The sequence below is a fragment of the Fundulus heteroclitus genome, chromosome 14 (assembly GCF_011125445.2).
Source record: "Fundulus heteroclitus isolate FHET01 chromosome 14, MU-UCD_Fhet_4.1, whole genome shotgun sequence".
NCBI lineage: Eukaryota > Metazoa > Chordata > Actinopteri > Cyprinodontiformes > Fundulidae > Fundulus > Fundulus heteroclitus.
The window spans coordinates 14,764,502-14,791,837 of record NC_046374.1 but is presented as its reverse complement, the minus strand read 5'-3'; the positions used below and the strand labels follow the sequence as shown (position 1 = coordinate 14,791,837).

Below are 27,336 nucleotides of genomic sequence, written 5' to 3'. Positions count from 1 at the left end.
TGCGAAGCAGGAACAGACGGGTGAGGTCTGAGGCTACAGCAACACAGTCTGACGCGTGCAGTGACCACCGACGATCACTAGAGGGCAGCAGCCGCTAAGATGCAGGCTGAACCGAGGCCCAGGACTCACTCACCACAGCGACAGCGTTGGAGGCCAGCAGCTCCTGGGGACTCATGGCTGTGACATAGGCGATGTTGGCGAAGACATAGACAAAGGTGACGAGGGGGATGGAGATGAAGATGGCACGCGGAAGGTTCCTGGAGGAGACACCAGACACAGCCGAGTCAAAGGAAAGGCGGGACAAAAGAGGAACAGAGATGGAGTACATTGTTCGATATCTGCGGCCGGCAAGGAGCACATTTCTGCTAAATTAGGCTGGATTAATGTCAGGCAGCTTTAACTAAAGGGGAAAAGGCTTAAACTTGGGAAGCCTTGTCGGAATGTGACCCCTGATCACCCCAAACGGCAACAAGCTGCTTTTCCATCCGCCTTTTTCCAGTTGAGCAAAGGCATTTTTCTGAACTCCAGAAGTAAAAAAAAACGTACTGGTAAAAAAAAAAAAAACAGGAAAAAAAAAAAATCGACTTACACGTAGGGATCAACCAGCTCCTCCGTGACGTAGTTGAGGAAGTTCCAGCCTCCGTAGGCGAAGGAGCCTTGTAAGAACGCCAAGGCTATCAAACCCACGTCGTAGTCCTGGAAGGGCTCGAAGGCGTTGGCCGGCTCCAGCCAGTAGTACTCTCCTACAGGTGGAGCGGGACAGGAACCCCTTCTTCATCTCATGATGCTTTATTTTATAATAAGCAGCCTCAGAAAAAAACTCAACCATCTCTGTGATACATTACAAAGCCACATACCCCCAATTACACGTGGTAGGGTATGCTGTTGATCATTTATGTCTGGTTTTATAGACTTGTTTCGCTGAAGGGGTAAACAAGCAGTTTTTTTTTTATTACTATTCAGGCTTGTTGTGAGGGACTCCAGCTGAAAACGATCAGGGCGTGGGCAAAAATAATGGTTTATAACGACTCCTCACGAAGCTTTTGTCTAAACAGACAACAAAGACAGCCGTTGATACCTTTGAGGGGCATGTTTAAGTTTAAATTAAGGTGAAATCTATGCCTCTATGTCTCGCGTACCGTGCCTTTAAAAGTATTCACGTACCATGAAGCCGTCGGATAAAAGCCAGACACTTCACTGTACTTTCCATGAATTTTATGGGATAGATGTACCCGAAGCAGAACATATTGAAAGCAAAATAATACATGGGTTTCATTTACTTCACAAATAAAAATCATAGAAGTGTGATGTACGTTTGAATCAATATGTTGTATAATCAACTTTTTACTGTAATTTCAGCTGCAGGTCTTTTTTTAAATGTGCCTCTACTATCTGGAAACTAACATTTTTGCTCATGATTCTCTGGTCTTATCTACTAGAGCTAAAACATCTTCTTCTAGATATTTGTTGGGCCCAATTGCAAACCTTGGACTAAGTGGATAATTGTCCCGTCATCAGATTCTATTCACTGACCTTGTCTTACGAGCCACTGAAGGCCTCACGGAATAGCTGGCTTTATGCTGGGATCAAGATGCACACAAATGGACTGCAATTAGCTGAATAGATAACTTTGAAGGCAATTCAAAGTGATTTAAATGACTGAATTAGCTCTTCAAGATATCATCAGGTCCTCTCTCATGAACCATTAATTTGATTCAGTCTAAAATATGTAAGATGTCAGCTATTGAGGACTGAAGCTGAACCCCCATGGGTTTGAGATAAAATGCGCTCCCAGATTTTCAGATTGTTAACATTTTCTTCTACTTCACTGGAAGGAAAACACTTAAAATCCCAGAAAAGCACCCTGGAGTGTTTCTATTTTGTTTGTTTGACCATATCAAAATGTGAGAACCTTAAAGGGGTGTGAAAGCTTTTAGGTCTTTAAATTTTCCAACAAATTTCTCCAATTACTTCTTCCTAGACTTTCGACACTTTGGGCACTGTAGTGCCTCGCTCTGTTGTTTCAGGGGCCTACTCCTGCTGTCCTTAGAATTACTGGCCCCTATCCATGTTTGCAGGACAAACAGCCACACTTGTGCTGACATTAGCTGTATGGGTTTTAACCTAAAGGACCCCAGCAACTCGACAACCCCAGTTTAATCCACGTGGAGTCTATACGGTCCGGAGTCACTGGGGATGTCCCCACTGAGCGCGGACATGTGCGGCCGTGTTTCAGATTCGTGAAAACACGCTGCGGCTTTGAGGTCTCTGGGGAGTACAGACGGCAGCGGTAAGCTCACCCTTGCAGATCTGGACGATTCCCATGATGATGATGAGGGCGAGGGCTAGCAGCTTGCCAGCGGTGAAGATGTCCTGCACTCTTGTGGCCCACCTGACGCTGGAGCAGTTCACCCAGGTCAGCAGCACTAAACGGAGAGACAGAAACATTAAAATGACAACACTGGAATTAAATATTATTATAGCTTGGTTGTGCAACTATTGTTTTCTGAAGAACTACAGATGGTTTTAATACCTTCACATTTATTGGGAACTGTAGCAAACATGTGCAAAAAGCTTTAAAACTGATATTTTACCACAGTTGCATAATGCCACTGAAACATTTGCTGCTCTAACAGTCTCATTTAAATATTTTTTTTTTTATCTCTTTTACCATCTTTCACACTGTGTGTACCTGATTTCTCACAGTAACAGATGTTTAGCCCCTTGAGGACTATTGTGACTAATTGGCATCAAACCAGCAAACAGCCAAGGAGCGTATGCATATGACGAATGCCTGCACTGCAAAAAGGGAACTAAAAGTAGGTAAAAATTATCTTAAAATTAGTATATTTTCCTTTGATTTGAGCAGCTAAATAAGACTATTTGCCAATGGAACGAGTAATTTTACCCCTAAAATAAGATGATTAGATAATCCTGCACTTGAAATAAGATGATGGAGATGAGTTGTTCCTATTTTAAGTGCAAATATCTTATCCCACTGGCACATAGTCTTATTTAGCTGCTCAAATCAAGGAAAATATACAAATTTCAAGAGGATTTTACTTACCTTTAGTTCCCTTTTTGCAGTGTGTCGATGCATATTCAGCACGTATCAAAACCCATATTAGAAGCTCTGTGCTGCTAAGTAGCTCTTGGACTTGTGCCCAGCTGTGCCTAATGTAGCTAATCTGCATACTAAATATATAGTTTTATGTTTATTATCTACCTTTGCCTGGTTTAGAATAGGTTTGACTGCAAAAAATACAAGTTTACTCTCTTAAACATTAGATGTAGCCAAGCTACGGCAAGTAGCCATGTTCTTGTCATTTCCTGACATATGAAGTGTAAATCTACCTTATTTGAATTAAACCCTCTCACGTCTTTCCCATTTTCAAGAGTGGCTTAAGAAGAAGGAGCTTCATTGTCACATCATGTTTACGCCCCAGGAAACAGGAGCCATGGATCTCTGAGCTAAAGTTCCCGGACAACCTCATCAACCTAACAAGGTTCCCAGAGCCTTTGGAAGAGGAACCAGCAACAAAGCATCATAGATCCTCCATCGTACTTAACAGTGAGCATTATTTGCACGTCCAGGCTCACCCTGAGTGTTCGTCACCAAGAAGCTAAATTTTAGGCATCTTTAATTAGGGTCCAAACAGATGTGGAGGGAGATGTGCATCAGCTTTGTTAAAAGGAATTGTACATGGATCATTTATTATGGTTAGGATGCCGATCTTGTAGCAATTGTTATTTAAGTCATTCATAAGACTCTGTTGCTGTACTTAACATTTTTCTATGTGTTATAAAAACATACAAGGCCACAGTTGTTGCGTGGCTACACTTTACCTAACCGGGTACCTTTTTAGTACAGACTTTCAGCCCGCATTTCTCTACACACAATGCTAAACTGGATTTGTTGTGTGCTGCTGAGTTAAGCAGGGCATTGGGTTCGAGCCAACAGGGTGCCATTAAATAAGAGGGGCTGCCTGGATTAAGTTCATCACATTAAATAACTCTGAAGCTGGCGCTACAGGGAACAAAGACAGATGCACATGAGCGCACACGCACGAGCCGGACTCGTACGAGCGCGCCCTCGTGTTGGGTGCAAAAACGAGAGGGCGGCACGGAGTGTGGCCGTGCACGCTGGCCGCGGATGTTGTCTGCGGTGGGAGACGCTTCCAGGCGGGTGAGGGGGAACTGCAGGGAATTTAAATGTTTAGGTATTTTCCTCTCCAAACAGAATTACAGCTGTGGTTCACGGGGGTTGGGGGGGTGACTAGAAGCATTGAGACCAGCCAGTGGCTACACTAGGATCGGGGAAGTAAAGCAGAACTTACTCAGTCTCAAGCCGGCCTGATTAAAGTAAATACAGGTTAAACCTTTTTGATCCACAAGTTGTAAACAAAGCTGTTGATTTGTTGCTGCCACACCGGATGTTGCAATCATCCATGTTCTCGGAGCTGTGTGTAGGTTAAAGTTAAAATGAGAAAACATGTTGCTGTTTGGCCAAGGTAACTGTGAACCTGGAGCAGAACTGGACTCTGCATCATATCAGTGACCGAAGACAGAGCAGCAAGACCACAGAGGACTGACTGAGAATCAAGAAGTTAAAAGTCCAAGGCCGAGTCAAAGCCCAGATCCTGATCTCTTTCAGACGCTGTTTAACTTGAAACCTGCTGCACGTGTAAAATAAAAAATCCTCAATCCCCTCACAGCTGAAAGCAAACCTTCCTCGGGGCAGAAAGAAGCTCCTCACTGAAGGTATGTCAACTAAATGGTGGCAGTCATTTAGTTAGGGTGTATAAACTTGTTCCCCAGTTGAAACAAACATTTCTGTTCATATCCTTTGTCAAATGATCAAAACAAAGTAGATTTGTGGTGTTTACCTTTTTATTTCATAAATAAATATAAAAATGAAAGATTAGAAATCAACACATGAACATGTCATTTTAAAAACCTGAATATTTTATGGGCTTATTTTATTTTATTTATTTATTTATTAACACATTACGTACCAAACTTTCAGTGCTAGAAACTGGATCTAGGAACGCCTTTAAACCAATTATGTTACCACTTGTAATCCCAAATGAACTGTTCAGCACTGGAGTTGTCGCTAAACTTTACCTCCACAGGAGCTGTATTATATAAGGAGGGTTTGGTGAAACCCCCGTCATTCCCTGTCAAAAGGGCCTTCCTATTTATTTTTTCAGCTTGGAGTTAGGATGTTATCAATTCAGACATGCACTATAAATGGACAAAATGTTCATCTTTAGGCGATGGAGTTTTTTGGGTTTCTTTCATGTCTCTGTTTTTCTTTGCTGTTTATATTCTCTAGTTGTAGCTATTTTAGTTCATTTGTTTGTGATTATGTTCTTGGTTTATTCTTGTTGTATTGTATATTTTGCATTGTCTGATTCCTTCCCTGTGTTTCTGTGTCTCTCTGTTCATTGCTCTCCCCTCCTCAGCTCCCTCTTTGCCCTCAGCTGTCCCTCATCTTCACCTCACCTCCTGTTTTGCTATACCTCTCTCCACTCATCCCCTGTATATAAGCTCTCTGGTTGTTTTCGCTCAGTTAAGGCTTCTTCCGTCAGTCTGCCTCATGCTCTGAGGCACATCCTGACAAATGTGCTGTTGTTCTTTCTTTTTAGTGATCAAAATGCCTTGACAATACAGCGGGAAGTTTGACAAGGTAGTTCTTGTCATGAAAAGTTTGACGGCGGCTGCTATAAACTAATAAACTGGCCAAAAACTGTTGGAAACTGATTAAATTTTTTTTCCTGATAAATAGCGCTCCAACTGGCTAAATTTAGGCAAAGCAAAAACATGCAGAGATAAACGGATGCAGCTCGTGAATCTTATAAACACGGGTGACCTCATTGTGAGCCGGGAACCACTAACCTCTCACCTACTTCTGCTCTAAACAACAACAACGGACAGACAGAGATGCATCGTTTTTTATTTTCCTCTAAAAGCAGCTTAATAAGCTCTGTCTCAGAGAGACATACCTATCGGGCTTTAAAGGTATTTGAGGGTAATATGTTACAAAACCTGACAAATATAAAAAAAAAGGATTTCAAAAATGGGACAAGACAGTCAGCTAAATATGGGTCAATGTGTCATGAGTACAAAGAAGTACAAAATGTTCAGACGGCGCAGAAAAATGATGAGGTGGGCGGTTCTCTCCTGGAGCAATTGGCCTGTTGACATCCTTTCAACCTGAGCGGTTCATATCCCGTTTTTAAGAACCAAGCACAAAGCTCGGCTGTGAGCGATAATAAAGTGTGTTCAGCTTGATACTGGTTTTGACTGAATCTTTAATACTAACAGTGGTTTAAAGTTTCTGTTTATCTTTAATGTTTTGTGGGAATAAGTAGATTAAAACAATAATTAGAAATACAAACAGGCATTCAGCAAGTTCACAGCAAAGATTTAATATGTACTTCTATTCCACAAATAGCATCACTAAAATCAGATGCTGTGGTGGTGCAAATTAATGAAATAATTGTCCAATCTGAAGACATATTCTAACTGTATTTATTTAGCTGAAAGTTTCTAAAACATTATATTTTATTGAGCAGAGGATTATGGAACGAGGTATGGCTGAGTTTGTTTCATTGTTTTTGGAACATTGTAAAAAAACAACAACTGTGTGTACTCAAATCGTCCTCTACACTGTTTTGACAAAAAAGAGCCAGCAAACATTTTGCTTTATCTGGTAAAAGGAAAAATGAAAATAATATAATAAATCTCTTTTTATAGAAGGGACTTGCAATAGAAACATTTATGCTTTGCCTTTTGATGTCACTACCTGTACTGTATGTGGTAAGGGAATCCAAATTTTAGATTTATGCACAGATATGTGGGGAAAAAATGGCTTTATAGTTAGTGTCCTGTTTAATTTTGTAATATTTCCACCATTTAAAAACCACAGTTTTAGAAGAAAGAGAACCTGGTATCATGGATGCAAGCATGCTTGTTGCAAGAAGTGAACTGCAAAAAAACCTAGTGTGCTTAAGGCTTTCACTCATTGTTTGTAGCTGTGTTTTGCTCTAAAAGATTTTTATGCTGACATGAAGGTGAAAGCAGTCTCAGTAAGAGCAGATCTGCATTAATATAAAACCTAAACCTTCCCTTCCTTCACCTTCACCTTATATGCTAGCTCTGAGAAAACTTTCTGTCGTCTGAGCCACCTCTGTTAAACTTCATGTTTGTGTTCAACTCCGAAGGTTGATTGAAGCAGGAATTAGCCTCCTGCACATACTTAACTTTATCTATAAACTGACAACAAAGCAGTATGTTATTTAATCCGTTTGCTGAGTTTATTTTGTTCATTAGTAAAGATTTAATCCACTCAGGACAACTCAGTAAAAACTTTTCAGGAGGAAAAGTCGGAAACAAACAACCCACATAATTAGCGCTTCACCTTGAAAGCAAAGGGAGACATCAGACCTCTGAACTGTGCCAAAATGAGCATGACAGCTCCAGTTTTTCCAGTTGTGCTCACTCTTGTTTTTCTTTCAATTACACCAGGCAAATGTTTCGGAGAGACATGCAACAACCATGATCTTATCTGATTTATTCGATCCTAATCAAATGCATTAAAAAAAGAACAAAGCAACCAGCAATTGGCTCAAATATGTTTTGGCCCAGGGTTGGAAACCAACACAGTCGCCTCACTTTGAAGCATTCATGCTGGTCTGTCCCTGTGTCTGAAGCCTGCCTGCAGTATTTGACTCATGTCTGTGAACTGTTGGGAATTACTTCTCCGTTAGATAACATCTCAAGGATCTACACTGTTCAACACATAAAAGGCAGCAAATAAGCTGGAAGGCAGGAACGTAATAAGGCCAAAATGTGTGTATTTGTTTATTCCAGTGACTTTCAGCTCAGCTTTCCAGGATCCGAGGCCAATGTAGATCTTAAGTCTGACTGAAAAGACTATAAACTCTTAATAAAATAGCGTACAACAGAATAGATTATAGATGCGTTTTGAGCTTTGACTCATTATTATCCATATAGTTCAATAGATATGCAAGTACTGACAAGAATATGCCTACACACGACCGTTAAGAACATGCATGTATAAAATTGTACCTGTAACTTAAATTGTACCTGATTATGACAACATGTTTTGCAGTATGTTCTCCCCCAAGCACAGCATCAGAACAGTCCTAATGTGAGAAAATCGGATTCCTGCAACCTTGTTGATTACATTGCTAAAGGCAGGAGATTTTAGCTAAAAGAAGCAAGGATGTCCCAGGATGAGTTACGTTATTGTTTTATAGGGAACTAACCCCCTTTTCTGATGCCGCCCTGGGCGACTGCCAATACACCTTCACCCTATAGAAAGAACAGCTACTGGTCCTTGTGGCTGTAGATGTTGCAGAGAGCTGTATAAAGGTCTGGATAGAGGCCTGTGCGTGTCTGTGGGTGTATGTGTATCCAACAACATGTTACTCACGGAGACAGACACCAGCCAGCAGCCTCAGGCCGTTCTCCGGTGGAAAACAGGTGGGGAACAGAGGCTGGAGGACGTAGTTGGAGAACGTCAGAGCAATCACGGCCTGGTTGGTCGGATAGATGACCAACACGGCGATCCACAGCCGCAGGAACCTAAAGCAAAGAGACACAGTAATAAAGACACATGCTATCTGCAGCTCAAGGATTTTTTTTTTTTAGATGTTATAGTTTTATGCTTTGCTTTATCTTAAATCCACTAAATTTACTGTGACAATGCTCCTTGTATTGCTTGATCAGTCAGTAATCACTAATACAGCAAAATTAAAAAGGCAATTTTCTTTATGTTTTATTGCAAAGATAGAAAACTTCTCAAATTGAAAGCATATTCTACATCTAATGTAGAACAGATTACTGGATCAATGTGTGCTTCTGTGCTTTTTTGTCTCTCTTGTTGTGTCTCTGCTCTGTCTTCTCTAACCCCCAGTCGGTCGAGGCAGATGACCGTTCATACTGAGCCTGGTTCTGCCGGAGGTTTCCTTCCGTTAATGGGGAGTTTTTCTCTCCACTGTCGCTTCATGCTTGCTCAGTATGAGGGATTTCAGCAAAGCCATGGACAATGCAGACGACTCTCCCTGTGACTCTACGGTTCCCCAGGAGTGAATGCTGCTTGTCAAGAATTGATGCAATCAACTGATTACCTTATATAGGAAACTTTTGACCAATCTGTATAATCTGATTGATTTTTACTTTGTAAAGTGCCTTGAGATGACATGTTTCATGAATTGGCGCTATATAAATAAAATTTAATAGAATTGAATTGAAATGTATGAGTATCTGAGAGCTGTGAAAAGAAACACAATGGTGGAAATCCCATGTTGTAACACCATAAGCTTTTTGTTTTTTGACCTACTTCATTGTGGTCAGCAAAGACTTCCTCCCATTTTTTTCCTAGTTTGCTGGTGCAACAACAGAGTTTACCTTAGGCCATTTAGGCTACTCCTCACTTTGCTTCACATTCTTCTGAGAAACATTATCATCATAATATGCAATACGCTCATCAAAAGTGGATTAAAAGACAGACATTATTTATATTCAAACGACCCAGGGCAGGACATTCATTAGTCCTGTGCAAAGCAGCAAATCAGCTGACTCAGATGTTAAGAAATGAATATTGATTCAAACTAGAAGACCTGCACCTAAGATAAGAGCAAAGCGAACCTAGGAACAAAGCAAAGGAAACAAACGGTGACACTCGGACTGATTGATGCACAGAGCCGGGATGAGGGACGGCAGAAGAGCTCTCTGGGGTTTATCGCAGTTCAGGAGGACAAACCAGGAACGCGGTACTTCCACGAAACCCGCTCCAATCTTCTGATGGGATCATTACACCTGACTGTGCTAATGGGACTTTAGCCCCCTGGAATGTTCTCATGCATGTAGATTAAAGAGCAGTGCAGATAAAAGACACGGGTGCTGTGACGCACATTAGCCGCTCTGTTTATTCTGATGTGCCTTTTGTCTTCTTTTATAACTTCACTTTTCAAAGACGTGTTCCATTTTTTTTTTCACACTAAACAGATTAAGTTCAGAGGGCCTGCTGATACTGCTGAACATCGTACCAAATAAACTTTACATCGAACAAAGACAACTCTCTAGGGGAGTCGTTGAGCACACGCTAACATGACGTTATGAACCGAGGCACCTTATTTGTTTTTAAAGCTTCTTTTTAACCGTGCGCATGCAAAAGCATTGTTGGTAAAACCTGGGATTCTTCTCCTTAATATTTCCTAAACGGGAAAAATGTAAACTGAAAAACAGATAATATACACCGGTTTGCAGGAATACTCACACTCATTTTCACATTTTCACAATCGGCAAACTATTTTGTACAGATCTGATGTGAGAGCCACAGAGAGAGGTGCATTATGGGTAATGTTTGTCAAATAACAATCTGAAAAGGGTGGTGTGCATTTGTGCTATACAGAATATGTCTTGATCTAAATCACTCCATTATAGTGACACTGTGACCAGAACCCCTTCCTTCGTGTGTTTACATGGTCCTTTGCTTTGGTTCTGACAAACTGCAAACAAGACTTCCTTTCAACGATGCCTTTCTTCCACAAAGGTCACACTGCAAAAACAGAACTAAAAATAAGATGAAATCTTCTTGAAATGAGTGTATTTGTACTTTATTTGAGTAGGTAAATAAGATAATCTGCCAAAGGAATAAGATTTTTGCACTTAAAATAGGAAGAATTCATCTCCATCATCTTATTTCCAGTGCATTATATCTAATTATCTTATTTTAGGGGTAAAAATACTCTTGCTATTGGCGGATAATCTTTATTTACCTGCTCAAATCAAGGACAAATACACTAATTTCAAGAAAAATGTTACAAATTTTTAATTCTGTTTTTGCAGTGCAGATATGTGAGCTGCTCAACCAAATGTTTTCCTGTCAACAGATTATTCCACCTGAGCTGTGGATATCTGCAGCTCCTCCAGAGGGCTGCTTCTCTGATTAATGCTCTCCTTGCCTGGCCTGTTAGTTTAGGTCACAGGTGTCAAACTCAAGGCCCGCGGGCCGAATCCGGCCGGTCAAGGTAATTTATCCGGCCCTCAAGAGCCAAAAAAAAAGGCACATCGTGTCATAAAGTAGAGGCATATATCCATTTAAAGTGTATAAAGTGGCTAAATCTGTGCCTCCTGTAAGTGTAACTCACCCCAATATCAACTTTTTTTTGCAGATAAACTGTATAAATTGGGCCTAGGGTTGCTACTTTTATGTTACTGTGCATTTTTTTTTACTTCTATGTGAACTGGAATGAAATTATGAAATGAAAAGTATCGTCTATACACGTGCAACCGGCCCTTTTAATGACTTCATGACGCCAAAGTGGCCCCATATAGAAATGAGTTTGACACCCCTGGTTTAGGTGGACAGCCATTGCTCTGTAGGTTTACAGTCGTTCCACACTTTTTACATGTTCACGCCATGGAATGAGCTGATGCCAGTGAAATATTTAGAGCTTTGTCAAATGTTTTATGACCTAAACCTGCTTTACTTTCTCTGTGACCTTGTTGCCGTGTGACTTAGTCTTCGTGTTGCTGTTGGTTCACTGATACTCTCCAACAAACCTCTGAGGCCTTCAAAGAACAGCTTGATTTATACTGAGATTAAATTTCCCAGATTTGGATTTTCTTTAAAAAAAAAAGGGTGATTTCTGCCAAGAAGTGGATCCAGAGGATTGTTTACTAAAAGGTCCTCAGAGTAAGGCCAGTAGAATGTAATTACATTTTCTTAATTTTTATTTGTAAAAATTCGGAAAATCATGTTTAATTTCCCGTTCTCTTTATAATTATGTGCTACTTTGCATTGGTCTGTCACATGACACCCAAATGAAATACACTCAGGTTTGTGGTTCTAAGGTAAAAAAAACATTAAAAAAAGTTCAACAGATATGAATTCTCTTGCACGGCCCTGTACGCGTGGACAGACGGGAGGTATTTTAAGATTCATCTTGTGTGATTATTATTCATTTGCATCGAACTTGAGCAAATTCTACAAAAATACTTCCTTCATCCTGTCTCGTACGGGCGTGAAATAACAATGGGTCTTTGTACCTGAACTAATATCCTTTCGTTTGTCCGCTTCTAGGAACGCAGCTTTGCCCGGCTACAACAACAACAACGTTTTTGGCCTTTCAATTTATTGACATTTACATGGACACGGAGACACGCATTCAGCCCCCCATGCATGCGCGCATGCTGTACATGAACACAACAAAGACAATCTGCATTTGAACGTGGTTTATTTGTGTCAAACAAGGGGCACGGGGAAGCACTTCAAACCAAGCATCCGAAGCCGCGAGCTACAAAGTCCCTGGACGTAAATGCTCATTGATGTGTATTGATTGTCGCTCTACAAAGACACAAAAAAACAATCTGTGGCTGTTATGTCTGGTTAAATTCCTCCCTGATAGTATGTGTCCTTTTGAAAACTGGGAAAAAAAAAACAACACAATGCTCCGATCTGTGTTTACAGATTGGTCCCAGGCAAGCGGCGTGTGAAATCCACGCTCACAAGCCACATTGTTCTATAATGTTGTTTGTTTTTGCTACTTTGCTCAGTTCCCAAGCTTTTACAGGCTTTCAGGATGAACACAGAGAGGCTGTTGTCTGGATGTCACCTGAGCCATGTGTAACCACATTTAGTTTTGCATCTTTCCCCAACCCTGGTGATCAGGTGCAGTCTTACAACTTTACGTTGAGGTGTTTAGTCAATTAAAAAACGATCCAAACATTTTTTCCCTAGCCAGGTTGGCATTGCATTGTGGGCCTACATCGTGTAGTAGAGTAAACAAACTAAGCATAAGCATAAGGCCCTTCTCCTACTGTTCTCCAGTTTTGCATTGCTTGTTTATATTTCAGCTTTTAACTTGTTGTTCCCTGTCATTTTTTTCTTCATAGTAGGTACACCTGGTCTGGCGTTCTGTTATCTATGAAATCATCTAGGGAAGACAGATCACCTGCTATTACCATCTAATGTAGAACAGATTACTAGATCAATGTGTGCTTCTGTGCTTTTTTGTCTCTCTTGTTGTGTCTCTGCTCTGTCTTCTCTAACCCCCAGTCGGTCGAGGCAGATGACCGTTCATACTGAGCCCGGTTCTGCTGGAGGTTTTTCCTTCCTGTTAACGGGGAGTTTTTCTTCCCACTGTCGCTTCATGCTTGCTCAGTATGAGGGATTGCTGCAAAGCCATGTACAATGCAGACGACTCTCCCTGTAGCTCTACGGTTCCCCAGGAGTGAATGCTGCTTGTCGAGACTTTGATGCAATCAACTGGGTTTCCTTAGATAGGAAACCTTTTTATCAATCTGTTTAATCTGATCCAATCTGTATAATCTGATTGAATTTGACTTTGGAAAGTGCTTTGAGATGACATGTTTCATGAATTGGCCCTATATAAATAAAATTGAATTGAATTGAAATGTGACTTATAAGATCTCATCTCAAAATGAATTTAGTAGATTAATTTTGCCTTAAAGTGTACCAAGTAAAATACCAATAGGAATAAAACAACAGGGGCAACAGTGACTGTGGAGTAGTCAGTGCTGTAAGGAATAAGCGGCCGTCTCAATCTATGGTTGTAGTGATGCTAAAAAGCAGGAGAAATCCCACCAACTATTCACCATTACGCAAAATCGTGGCTGAATGCTCATTTAATTATTCCTGCCATATGGGTGTCTGAACGTGCACGCTTACCCAGCCAGTCCTCCGAATATGTCCTTCACGTAGGAGTAGTCCCCCCCTGATTTGGGGATGGTGACACCCAGCTCTGCATAGCACAGCGCTCCAATGGCGGTGATGATGCCCGTGATGATCCAGACGATCAGGGCCAAACCCACGGAGCTGGCGTTCTCCAGCACTCCCTTCGGACTGACGAAGATACCCGAGCCAATAATGTTACCTGGTGGAGAGAGGTGTACGATTTCAGTGTGGGTTAAGCACATATTAAGTTTTTTTTTCTTCTGTTAATCATGTAAAATACAGCAGGCTTTGGATGAGCTTTAAACGTTTCTCTCAGCTCAAACTTGAAATGTAAAAACACTCGGTGGTGAAAAACTAATCTGCATATCATTGTAGATCTGAGACATAAAAAGGGTACCACTTGTTTGCCTTATTAATATAATAGCCTACTACTTCCTAAGGTTTTGTAAACTGTTTTTTTAGTTGTTGGTTTAAATTTTTTTGATGATTGTGATCAATAGGTTTGGAATGTGGTCAGTCTCTGTTTGACATTGTCTTGTTAAGTTTAATTAATCGGTGAGCCCAAGTCTTTTTCTTAAAATAAACAAAAAAAAAAAAAACTGGCTCAGTGTTTGTGGTCTGGCTTTCTAGAAATTTTTAAATGAAAGCAAAAAATACACGGTGAATAAAAAGACATCACAAAATCCTTCCAAGGGCTGCAAATTGCCCCTAGGCCCCATTTTAAACAGCCCTGTTTTTAGGGCATTCTTCTGTCCTCATCAATCAACACCAAGGCTTCTGTACAGTATGACGAAACCTCACATACAGTAACACATTTTCAGTCTGCTTGTGCTCCAGCTAATTCTGTTTGCATTGTTTTTTTTTTTTTCCTGTGATCAACCGAGATCAGCGCGCAGGGCAGTGGCGTTTTCAGGAAGGCGGTGGCCAAATTTAGTACGAATAAATGCAACAACCGGCCGTTTAAAGCCGATCGTGAAGCACCAGGCCCTGCTGATGCTTTTACTTCAATTTTTGTTTCACCTCAGGTAACATTTTCTTTCCCCAATGTCTTTCTGTCTCTACCTGCATCAAGTGAGTTTTTTTTTTAAACTAGGGCTATTTACTCATTTTTGTGTCTCTAACTTTTTGCATGTTGTCCTAATTTATCAAATGATTGTCATTTTATTCGCCACATTAGCGCACAGCAGTTAAAGGGGAACTAAGCAGAAAAAAGCTCACAGACTCGGATGGGAGGGCGTCAAAAAGAAATAGGGTTGTATTGTGCTGACTTTGCAGAGATATGAGAAAGACAGAAAGCAGGGGTGAACGAGTGCAAAGAGGGATTAGAGGTGGACGCAGAAGGGGGGGGGGGACGGAGAACAATGTCCTGACAGACCGTTTTCACGGAAAGTCGGAGGGAACGCTGATTGGCCGACATGAAAGAGCTGCTGCCTCTGATACAACGATGGCCAGGAGAGGTCAGGAACATCCAGTCAGGCTCAGGATTTACTGGGATGTCGCTCTGCGTAAGGCAGGAAGAAGTCAAAGATCGCTGGCTTCGGCTCATGACGAGCTGGAGGATCGGCTGAGGGGCATGCAACAGTACAAAAGTCAGAGTTATGAATGATAGTGTCACATTGTTGGTCTACTTTCGCTCCTAGCGCTGCCCATAAAGCGTAGTAAGCAGTATGACTAATTAGTGTCGGTGAAACAAAGTGCTAAAATTTGGATGTATTTTAAAATCTATGAGATTAGATCTTATGACTGAAAGAGTCTGGACACATAAAATGAGCAGGTCAAAGATTCAGTTTGAAATGACAGCGGTAAGGCTTGCCTTTGGTCAGGTTTAAGGGTCAATTAAGCCTAAAACTTTTGACATGTGCTTATATCTGTTCTTTCCAGCTAACAGTTTTACGGACACCTGTCGGATTCTGCAACTCCACTTACAGGCAGAATGAACAAAGATTCCTGCCCTCCGTTGATTACCTTGACATTTTTATAACAGTAGGGGTCTACAGCACCGACCCTTAACACCACAGAAAAAAAAAAAAAAAAGCTTCTCTGTGCTGACTCAGCCCTCGGTTTTACGGCTTCCACCCTCTCAGATCAGCTTCTTCTGTGAGACAAACTTTGGTTAAGTTTACTGAGTCGGCTGACCAGCAGTCTGATTCTGATCCCGTGCAGAGGTGATCAAATGTGCAAGCTGTGCATTCGTCGTAATGTGCGGCTCTGCTGCGCAGACGTCTGCTGGACTGCTGACTGTTAGGGAATCTTCATGTTTCCTGTTCTTCTTCCCATTTATCTCTAGGTTGACGTTTTTCTCTCTTTTTTTGATTATTACTATTGACACAGACTGCTCCCAACCAGCTGGCCGTTTCTGAACGGCGACCGAACTCCCTGCGTCACTTTTAAGAAGCAGCGTATTAGCAAAACAAAACCCCCGAGCCATCAGATTACTTAGTTTTGGAAATATCAGCTTACCTTTTTTTTTTTTTTGCAGAGATCAGCGGGACCTATTTTCACACATTTTAGTATCCTCTTTTTTTATGACTGTACAGGTGTTTTACAAAGGAAGAGCACGTATCTGCTTCTGGTGAACTTTGATTTATCTTTATGGCTGCAAGAAACCTGCAGCCTCAGTCGTGCATTAAACTCCTGTCATTTAAAACATATATTTTACAATGAAATTTACTAAATGATTTACAACATTTTGTAATCTATTGCCAATTTTTAAGCATAGGAAGAAGAAAGAAAAGCACACGAATGGTAATTATTGAATCACGGTAAATCCTGAATACAAAATAAAAGGAGGGTGGCCGGGCTCAGCGAGATAAGGTGAGGGGATCCGTTATCCTGAGGGAGCTCAAAGTAGAGCCACTGCTTCTCTGCATTGAAAGGAGATGATGCATAGAAGCAATGGCTTCTGGTGGTTTGGGCATCTGATCCGGACGCCCCCTGGTGGCTTCCCTTTAGGGGTTTTCCAGACACATCCCATTGGGTGGGCCCAATGACCCAGAACTTGATGGAGGGACTTTAAATATCCCGTCTGGTCTGGGTGCGCTTCGACAGAATGAGCTGGAGGATGTGGCTGGGGTTCCCTCCTGAACCCAATCTGGGCTAGGTGAAAGCTGATGCACGGACGTTAATAGTTCTTGTAGGGTTTGCAAGCAATACAGAAGAACTTAAGTGAACTTTTATGCTAAAAAAAATCAAAGTGAAAAACGTGCATGCTGATGCACATTTTGATTCCAAAAATGTCGCCTTTTGTCAGGGCCTTCCTGTTTCGTGTGGCTGAGGCCGGCAACCACCGAGAAGCTCTGTTTGTGCAGAGCCTCATTATGCAGATCTAATCAGCTCATTCAAAACACACTTAGATTAATTCTCGCATTGCCTCCTCAGCAATAAGTGTTCAAACAGCCACCAAGCTGAGTCAGCACCAAGTCTGCAGGCTCCGGCACACACCTATGAGCTTGAATTGGACTAGACGATAGTTGGCAAAAGAGTACAAGAGGGAGCCAACAAACAGTTTAATGCCATTAATACATCCAAGATCATTTGGGAGGCTTTGCAGCAGTAAAAACAGGCTATTTTTAAGCTTAAATGATGACTAAGAACCAGTGCTATTAAAAGACACAAAGAACAGATCATGCAAACAAGCCTTGGTTGACAGAAAGCCATAAAAAGTTGCCAAAACCAAGCAAAGCAATGGTTAGATGAGACCACCATCAAACATGGAAAGTGCTGAGTGTAGAAAACCAATTAGACAATTAACGAGAGCATTATGCTGTGGGATGCTTTTCTTCAACGGGAGCGACCAAGGTGTTCAGAGATGAAGGGGACAGGGTTGGAGCCCATGGAAGAAAGTCAGCTCAGGAGGCTAAATACAGCTGCACACCAACCTTTAAATGTTATTTCCTAAAATGATTCACTCCATCCCAATAAAATGAACTTGCGGTGTGTAATGTAACAAAGGTGTACTAGTACATCAGCAAGACGCTGTGATCCCCCGGCAGCTGATAAAACAGCATTATCAGGGTGGAGTCCTTCTCTCAGCGGACCAAAAGTTCACTAGAAATCCGTAATCGGTGGCGGTGCACGTTACTGGATTTATGTGTTAGATAAAAATGTACAATGGACCATAAAAGCGTTTGAAGTCCTTCTGTACTCCGGCACCTTGTGACGGAAACCCAGCGGGCGGCGCTCACAGCGACAGGAACCCGGCAGATCCCCCGAGCTCACGTCTGTCCCTCACACAGCATGAATGAGTTACTCGGTCAAGGACGAGCGCCTTGGCACCGACGCAGGTGAGCGATCTGAGGACTTTGAGGACTCTGAACAGCTGTAAATCCTCTGAGCTGGAGGGACAGCTCTGCCAGCTTCTTCGTTAATGTTTAGAAGATGAATGGAGAGAGCGTAATTAAGTGATGCAATCATTATCTCCTGTTGAATTGTAGTAATACGTTTAATTTCTCAGAGCTATGACCTCCTTGTGTCACATTACTTGGCACTCTCACACTAGACAATTTAGAAAAATTCAAATTATGATATTTGTAAATTTCTTAAGGGGGACGAATAAAGCAAAAATATTTATTCTTCTAACATTTTCACAGTGTTGCAGCATACTGAGAGAAATCTTCCTCTTTGCACAATCGCTGAATTTTTTGGAGTCGTGGCTTCCTTATTCTTTCTTTTCTTTTCAGCTCAGCCCACAGATTTTCTCTAAGCCTGATTACTGATGTAGCCCTGAAAGAAGGTCATTTTGTGTCCGATGAACCACTTCTGTGTTGATTTGGACATATTATGTTTTTGGTTGATCAGGCTTTTAAAAGACCCAGATGACCTATTCCCACTTTACGGGTAAAGTCAGTAGGGTCTGAAGTTCCCGAGGCCTTTAAAAGAGAAAGAGGACCAGAGTATCACAGATCCTCCACTATACTCAACAGTGATCAACATGTGCTTTTCCACAAACTCGTGTATTTTTAGTCACTCCATTTCCATTTCCAACCCCACCTGGAGCGTTTATAGCAGAAACCTCAATCTGTGGCTAAGGCCTTTCTGCTTTGCTGCAAACAAAGGTGTCCCAAATCTGACTTTTTTGCCCAAAGGTGACCCAACTCTGATTTTGTATAACTCTCTAAAACCTGATTTAAAATAAAATAAAAACAAATCAGAACTAGACAACATTTATATGTGGTCCTATATTGGATATGAATCTGATGTTTCTTTCCCCATGTGGGCTTTATTCTGACTTTTGAAGCACTGAATTAGTGGATCGACCACAGCCTGAAAGGCTTGATCACCTTCAGTTATGGACATTGTGCCGGGGTTGCCTAACACACTTTGATCTTGTGATATTGTTGTGGTTGGATTGTCGATGCTAACTGCACAGAAGCTGAACTAAGCCCACTAAAAGGGGAGCCGAAAAAAACACCAAGCTTTTCTTTCTATTTTATGCACCAGCTATGATCGACAGGAAAGTGTGATTGGAAGAAGACACAAAAGCTTTCTTCTGGCTCTGATGATAAAACCTAATTTTTTGTTGTTGTAGTAGATTTTAGAGTAAAAGATCGTTAGTTAGGTGGGGCATTTGTGCTTGATAATCAGTCAGTGTTTGGTCAAATGAAAATTAAAAGATGGACTCGGTAATTAATTAATTCATAAATAATAAAAAAAAAGCAGGATTTAAACCTCCAACTGGTTCTTTTCATATCTTCTTATCCTTTCCCAGCCTCTTTGGCTTGTACTCTTGTAGCGATTCTTGTGCTGTTCGCACTCTCGCCGTCACCTTCAGTCCCCCCCCCCCCCCTCTCTCTTTCCTCCCGTTACCTTGGAAACACCCGACTGAGTCACCTCCTTCCATCCAGTGACGATCAGCCTGACTCCGTCTGGACATCCTGCTGCATGTTTTTGAGCCCATGAGTCAGTATTGATCGGCTTGATGGAGTTATCTTTACATGTTTGTCCTCTGCATTGTTTCAGCCTGGCCGACCCCAGCGCCGCCCCGTCACCCTCTCTGCGTCATTACACAGGCTCTGTGCAAAGTTAGCTTTAATGAAGAAGCTGATGGCAGAGATAGGATGCTGCAGATTGTTTTTATTTAATGAATATTCATATAAAATAGGTGCTGAAAGGGATTGTAACTTGTTAGGCTGTACTTTGGCTGCAGTGTTTTCTGATAAGCCTGGAGAAACAGAGATCCTAACAGTAAATGAAACAATGCAGATCAATGTGACCTCCCAGGAACTGATACGATGCGCGGCTATTTGGTTTTCAGTTGTTTTTGTGCTTATTTCTCTGTGTTCATTGTTGTTTAAAGGTGTTGCCATACTGGTTCATTCCTTTGTATAGTTTCTTAGTTCATTCTTTGGTTCTGTTCTTTATGCATTTGGGTTTATTTCTGTTGGATCAGTGTTTTGCCCCTTGGTTTGTAGTTTCTGTGTCTAGCTCTGCTTCCTTTGTGCTCATTTCTCACCCTTCCCTCAGCCTTCCTAGTTGGTTCCTGCCTGGATTCTTCTGCCCGTTACTTCACCCGTGCTTCATGTCCTGCTCCTCCTGCTCAAGATGTTTTACTATTAAAACCGACACAATGCCTACTCACAACGTATAAAACATGACAAGAACCCAGCCAAAGAATGGACCAAGCGCACGATGGGCCTGAGCAGCGGTGGATCCAGCAGCAGCAGCTGGACAAGGCACAGAAAAACGTACATGATAATCTAGAAATACGGCCTTGAGATGGAGCAGGAGAAAGCCTGCTGGGGAACTAAACTAGTGCAGGTACGGTCTAAGGTGGAAGACAGGAGACACTTCACTGCATAGGTCCACACATCATCTCCGCCCCCGCCTGTTTTAGCCCCTCACCATCTCCTCATCCCACCCAGGTCTCTCCAGGGCCACCATCTGCATCCCCAGCATCCCTCAGTAGTCTACAGCACAGGGCGGCTTCCACAGCAGCTCCCTCCTCACCTGTGACAATAGCTAGTAGAACCCTCTCTGTGCAGTCCTGCAATGTCTCCAGGAACTACTCCTCAGCCTTCTGTGGCTCTACTTCTCCCTCTGTTCCTGATCCTCAGATCTCATGTCTGTTCTTAAACAAGGGGGACTGGATGGGCTCGACTCTGTCTCACATTCCTGTTCTAAAGCTCTGAGCTTCTTTGAGAATCCCTCCACCATGCACGTCACTCTCCAGAGTTACGTTGACCAGTCTCCAGAGCTCCACTGTGCCTTCTCCACGCCTCCTGGTCGGCCTCCTGACGATGTCGTCGCCGGCCTCCTGTGCCTCCAGTGTTCTCGTCTCTTTCCACAACTCCCCAATCAAAAGGCATTCCAGCAGGGGACTCTTTGTGTTCAACAGGTCTTACCAAATTCAGTCTATTTCTTTGTTACCATATTAGTTCATTAATTTGTGTTTAGTTTCTTATTTTTTTCACATTTTCTGTTTTTGTGACTTTGGATTTATTTATCTTAGATCTGTGTTAGTCTATTCCCCTTGGTTTGTAGTTTTTTTGTGTCTAGCTCACCTTCCCTCTGCCTTCCTTGTTTGGTCTCTTCCACAACTGTTCCTAATCCCCTGATTAACTCACCTGCAATCAATTTCATTCTCCTCTCCCCTGCTTCAGTATTTAGGCTCCTGGTATTTTATTGTTCCTTGCTGGATTGTTTCATTACGCTGCTTTGTTGCTGTTGTTTCATGTCCTGTTTGTCCTGTTTCAAGCGCTGCAGGTTTTCTGTTGCATTATTAAAACTTTAACCCTGCTCATCCAAAATTAATTGATTGATATTAGTCCAACTCAAAAGCTATTAAACACGACGGCACCAGCAGGGAACGTCTTATCTCTGCCTTTGAGCGCCTTCTCTTTGAACTGCAGTGTCTTGTAAAAAAAAAAAAAAAAAAATGTCCTAACAACTTTGCCCTTTTTCACATTTTGTCTTGCTTAAATGTTACAAAGAGACCGTTTTGCGTGTAATCTAATGCCAGCGTAAATCTGGCTGCTTTGTGAATTCCTCAGAGGTTTGTTGGAGAACATCAGGGAACGAGCAGCATCACGAAGACTGAAGAACACAGCAGACAGGTCAAGGAGAAAGTTGTGGGGAAGTTTAAATCAGATTTAGGTCATGAATGAATCTCCCAGAGCAATGTTCAGTTCATGGTCTAAAACTGTAAAGGGCACAATTGTGAACCTGTAAGGCGTGGCCACCTACATAAACCGACAGGCTGGGTCAGGAGTGCATTGATCAGAGAAGCAACCAAGAGGACCAAGCTAGCTCTGGAGGAGCAGCATGCATCTATGGCTCAGCTGGAAAAAAGTCTATAAATCTGTTGGAAGAGTAAGATGCGTTGAATTGCTCAGAAAAAGAAACCCGGCAACACATTCAAAATGCTACCAATGGCAGAAAACAAGCACTACACATCCTGAATACACCATCTCCACCCAGAAACGTGGCTGCAGCACCTAAATCTAGTTGAGTTGCAAGACCTGAACCCTGATGTCCACAGACACCACCCATGGAGTCGGCAAATATTCTTATTTGCCAAACATTTCAGTCTCTATATGTGTGGAAACATGTACCCCCACAGACCTGCAAGCGTGCCAGTCATGTGAGTCTACAAACTCCTGTGTGAACAGCAGAGGTGGGGGAGTTAGAGAGAGATGATGAAAGTTTTAGTGATAAAAGGGAAGCTTTCAGGGGTTGTCATTTCAGTTTTTACTTATAAATAAATCTGACGGGTGTGGACACCTGCTTTGACCAAAAGCTTTACTTTTCATTACTCTGAGTCCACAGCAGCTTCGTTTTTTTTATATTATTGTGAAGCACAAGCAAGAATAAAGCAGGCGAGGGGGAAGCAGTCACTCACCAACTATGATCCCACAGGCGCTCACAAGTCCGATCTCCTTCTTGAGCGCAACTCCGCCAGACTCCTTCGGAGCGGCCGCATCCTTGGCGGAGCCCGCCGTGCTGCTCCGCTGTCTTGGCCCGTCCGTCATCTTGTCCTTGACAAATTCAGTTGCTTTTCTTCTTGTTATTATTTTTCTTTTTTTGTCGTTTTTCTAAGTTTTGTCGTTTTTCCCCCTCCTCGTGGCACCTGATGCTGGCCCCCCTGCGCGTCTCTCGCCTTGTGCGCAAACGTCCTCCCTGCGCGGAGGACAACGGTCACTGAAACGTGCCGCGCTTTATCTGATGAGGAAGGATTGTCCCTTTTTTTTTGCGCTGTCAGCAGCCTTTGGTGACGGTTGTTAAGGGTTAAAAACTGAATTTAAGAAGAAAAAAAAAAGCAATCAGAGAAAGGTTGAACATAAGCCGCAGGCCTTTACAAAACTATCCAGACTAGAAATATTTTTTTTATATTCCTGTCTGGAGTAAATACGCACTGGCAGACTGACCGGAGAGGCATAAAAGCGCATATTCCGATGGCTTTATAATTTATTAGTGCTTCCTGTGCGATTTAAAGCGACAAAGCACTTCTCAGATGCAATAAAAAAAAAATCTAAAGCTCTCGCAGCGTTCTCGTCCCATGTGTGAGGAGAACAGGCACACACATCGCCTCTTTGCGCAGAAGGAGAAAGCAAAGCAGCAGCCTGGCCTGTTTCTTCAGTCTTCCAGAGATGGGAGAGAAGAGCTCGTGTTTGGGTTGATTTCCATACTGTCCTTCATATAAAAACATTATAGCACCGCCCCATGTCTGCCTCCTTCAGCTTGTTCTTCTTTTTCCACCCCAACTTCCAGCTTTTCTGACCCCTCCCTTTTTATAAATTCTCGTTTCCTCCCCTCCTCAACCGGCAGCTGTTGAACCAGATCTGCTCCTGCTGGAAGTGTACCCTCTCCTCCTGGGAGAGAGAGAGCTGTCTATGTAACAGCTCCCCACCTTACCGTTGCGTTATGTCTCAGCTCAGCTTCTGTCAGGGAGGGCTGAACTTATTATTCAGGAGGCAGCAGAAAGGCTGCTTCTAAATTTAGCCCTTTTTTTTTAAAAAAAAAAACGCTGACGTTCCCTGCTGCACAGCTGTCTGCTCCATCCACGCTTGTTCACGCAAGGCGCATTTTGTTACAACATGAATTACTGTTAAACTCCTGATAAAGTTTACCTGAAGAGGAGTTTTCCTTTACTAATTGCTAGGTGGCCCATCCTTATCTTAACAGTGTGGTTGATACTTTGTTCGATTATACTTCCCTAGAGTATAAGCAAAAATATAATTGATTCGTTTCAGAAAGTAAAACTCTAAATGATTATACAAATTCATTCAAAGTGCCAAATTATATATTTTAGGTCTCTGTTTTCTTTGACATATAATTTACAGTTAATTAAAATCCAAAACTGGGTTCTTCATAAAACTACCATATAACATTAAATCAATCTAACAGTAAACAGGCTAAAATCGGAGGCAACCGGACATTCGCTCAGTTCTTTCTGAAAACGTTTGGACACCTATCCAAGAGTCTTTGTCAGTTCTGGCGACTCACACCTAAGCGACCTGCAGTTGGAGCGCTGCTGTTTTTAAGCACATGGAGGCCCACCCTTTATTTGCCTGCAAGCTGAATTCTTGTGGTACTTGTTCATTCACAAACACAAGAGAATCCATCTCGTACCATCTCCGGCTTCAACCGTTTGTGTCCGAACCAAAAACGGTTCGGGCCAATCACGTTGCAGTATGGTGGTTTAAGGCGCGACATACCTGTGTGAGGAAAGCAAGAGCTGAGGAGCCCACAGCCGAGCCAACATAAACATGGCGGCGCAGGAGGAAGCAGCACCTAGCTGTCTGTTTTGTCAGAATCCATGATTTCATCTTTGATAGAAGAACAGCAAGAAACGCCTTGACTAGCTTACATTATTGTGGTTTCTCATGACTGTTATGCTTTAATTTGATACCGTGATTGGCTAAAACCAACACTAGGTGTTGCTTCACCCAATCAGCTCGGAGAGTATTGCTGAATGTCCCTCCTTACCCCAGACGGATTCAATGGAAGCAGTCCCAGATTGATAATGTGCAGAACTTCATTCCTACACATTATCAAGCTGGCTGGTCAGGTTACCGTCCACCTAGGCGCATTCCAGGTCAGATGCAGATCAATGTTTTGGAGGACTGAGCTGTACACACAGGGGAATTTGAAGTGCAATCCTCCCCTTCTGGTCACACCAAGCAATAGCCTCCAACAACTTTTAAAAAACACCCAAAAGCAGGACAGTGACCCACAGCGGGGTTTTTTTTTTAAATTATTTTTATTTTTCATCTCATACGCTTGTTAAGTAAAGCACAGCTGGGCTCCGGAGTTACCAGAGCAGGGAGGGTTTATGTTAATGCCTTTTATTTATTTTTTTTTTTTTTCGTCAAGGACGCTCCAGCAGCACACAGGCTTTTAACGGCAGGACTGCAGCCCAACACCATCACTGTGCAACACATTTTGCTCTAAAAGCATCTCTGGGGATTTAATCTTAAATCCACCTGGTTTACACTAAAACACTTTCTGATCGAGCATTTGACACACATGCAGCAGATTAAAAGGCAGGGCTGACATAGATTTGGATACAAGCCTTGAAATACAAGAATCTTGTATTGCAGTACTCTTATAGACAATTTAAGAAAAACCCAACCCCAGATTTTATTTGTGTTTATTTGTGTTTATTTGTAAGTAAGTATTTGCTTTGAAAAAATAAAAACAAGAAACACCAATGGGACAATTTATTTGTATTAACAAGACTGCATTTAGTTTTCTGCTGTAATATCTGACAAGGTTGGAGCCAGAGATGGGTTTTGATTATGGTTAACAGGGCAGTTGCCCAGGGCGGCATTAGAAGAGGGTGGAGATGGGCAGATCGGTGCAGGTTGGTATCTCCACTGATTTGAGGCTTCGCTGTGAAATGTTTCAGAGATGGTCGGGAGTGGCTGGGCTTGGCAGTACAGGAAAGGTGCATTCGTGCAAGAGCCACCATTGGTTGGAGCATTATGAGAACTGGATATTTTACCATTTCACTTTGCACAATCTCTCTACGCACTCAAGAGTCCAGTGTCCTCTCTTCTCTTCTGTTCACATTAGTTTTTCAAAAGGATTTGGATCTGGGGGCTGAGATGGACATGGGTTGCGTCTGATGAGCTGCTGATTTGACCATATTATATCGTTATTCTGATAAAAAAACCCAGTGATGAAGTTGACATGTTTATACTTTCCATGATTGACCTGGAAGTAACAAACACGTAGAGAACAGCATAAAGTGAATGCTTTATTGAAGGTTGGGAAGATGGGGAATGAGGAAGTGGAACTGGGAAGTCTCTGGTCGTGGACTGTGGGGAAGTGAAAGGGTAGAGGTGAGCACCGACAACAAGCAGGTTGCCAAGATTGTACGGCAGAGGCTGACATATGGGCAGGGTGATGAGCGACGAGCTGGGGCAGGGCTGGACGATAATTCAATAACAATATCGATCGATAGACGTATATCGATGATAGAAAAAAGGGTCAATAAAAAGCTTGATAGAATAAAGTTTTCCTTCCTTTGTTTGTTCCTTCTAGTCATGAAGGTTAATATTACAGTCATTATATCCTCCCAACCAATCACAAACGCAGAACTAGGAAGTCTCTGTCACCAAGCTCCGCCCCCATCAGAGTTCAGAGAGCATGCGTTCTTCAGTTTTTCAATTTTAAAACTTGCAGTTTGTCACGATTTGGGTTTTGTCTTGGTTTATGTTATCAGATTTATTAGTTAAGTTTCTGCTTTTGGGGTCTTTCTTGTTTGGTTTTGATTTAGACATGTTGTTCTGTTTAGGTTACCTGTTTTCCACCTGTCACTTTATCAGCTCTGTTTGGTCTCCCCTCAGCAATCTGTCAGCTTTCTTGCCCTGATGAGTTTCATCTGCCTTCCCTGTAATTAGTTTTCACTCTATTTCACCTGTGTACTCCACTATATAGTTCTGCCTCGGTCTTCAGTTCTCTGCCAGATCATTTTCGAGCCACTTGGTGAGTTTTGTTCCAGCATTTCTTTTCTGACTGACCTGTAGATGCAAACTCGAGTGTTTTTTTGATTCTGAGCCAGCCTGATCCCCGAACCTGTTTTTCCTGCCCTGTCTGACTGATTTACCGTTTTACCGACTTGATTCTGTCCCAGGATTATCCGAGCTTGCTTTATCCCTGTCTGTACCTCTGCCTGTTTTGGACTGCTTTTTGTGTACCGGTTTTTGGACTGCCATTTTGACAATTGAGCCTGCTTATTTCCTGTCTTGCTTGTCTGAGAGCAATTAAACATCTGAACCTGAAATCTCTGCTTGTTAGCCTGAATACTGAGTCCACCCGTTCAGTTCGGTTCGTAACACAGTTTTGGTAAAAAGTTGGTTGAATAAAGGGTTAAGTTTGAATTCAATGTTTGTGTGTAAATATAGGTCGCTAAGCAACAGCATAAAATGTCCACGGCTGCACTTAAACATATATTTTGAATTTGTTGATAATTATCAATATGATTTCTATTTTATCAATATGTTGTTTTTTTTTTATATATCGTCCAGCCCTAAGCTGGAGGGTCCACCCTCCATCTTCCACTGTGGAGAGTGGGCAGGTCTGATGGCGATCGAAGCCAAGGACGCCAGCGGAGTCAGAGGAGCAGCGGCTGACTGGAGTGCCAGGAAGGCTCTTGGGACCCG

General features: G+C 42.2%; 1 protein-coding gene across 1 annotated transcript in view; it reads right to left on the bottom strand.

Moving 5' to 3' along the window:
- Window positions 1-23,579, bottom strand: part of slc7a8a (solute carrier family 7 member 8a) — a 33,652-nt gene extending 10,073 nt beyond the window's left edge. The window contains exons 1-6 of the mRNA XM_012851442.3: window positions 22,569-23,579; window positions 13,727-13,931; window positions 8,462-8,613; window positions 2,301-2,426; window positions 590-743; window positions 134-257 (exon numbers count right to left, since the gene is read on the bottom strand). Coding sequence (XP_012706896.2) covers window positions 134-257; window positions 590-743; window positions 2,301-2,426; window positions 8,462-8,613; window positions 13,727-13,931; window positions 22,569-22,698 — 891 coding nt within the window. The 5' untranslated portion in view covers window positions 22,699-23,579. The remainder of the gene's footprint in view (window positions 1-133; window positions 258-589; window positions 744-2,300; window positions 2,427-8,461; window positions 8,614-13,726; window positions 13,932-22,568) is intronic.
- Window positions 23,580-27,336: the final 3,757 nt, after the last annotated feature.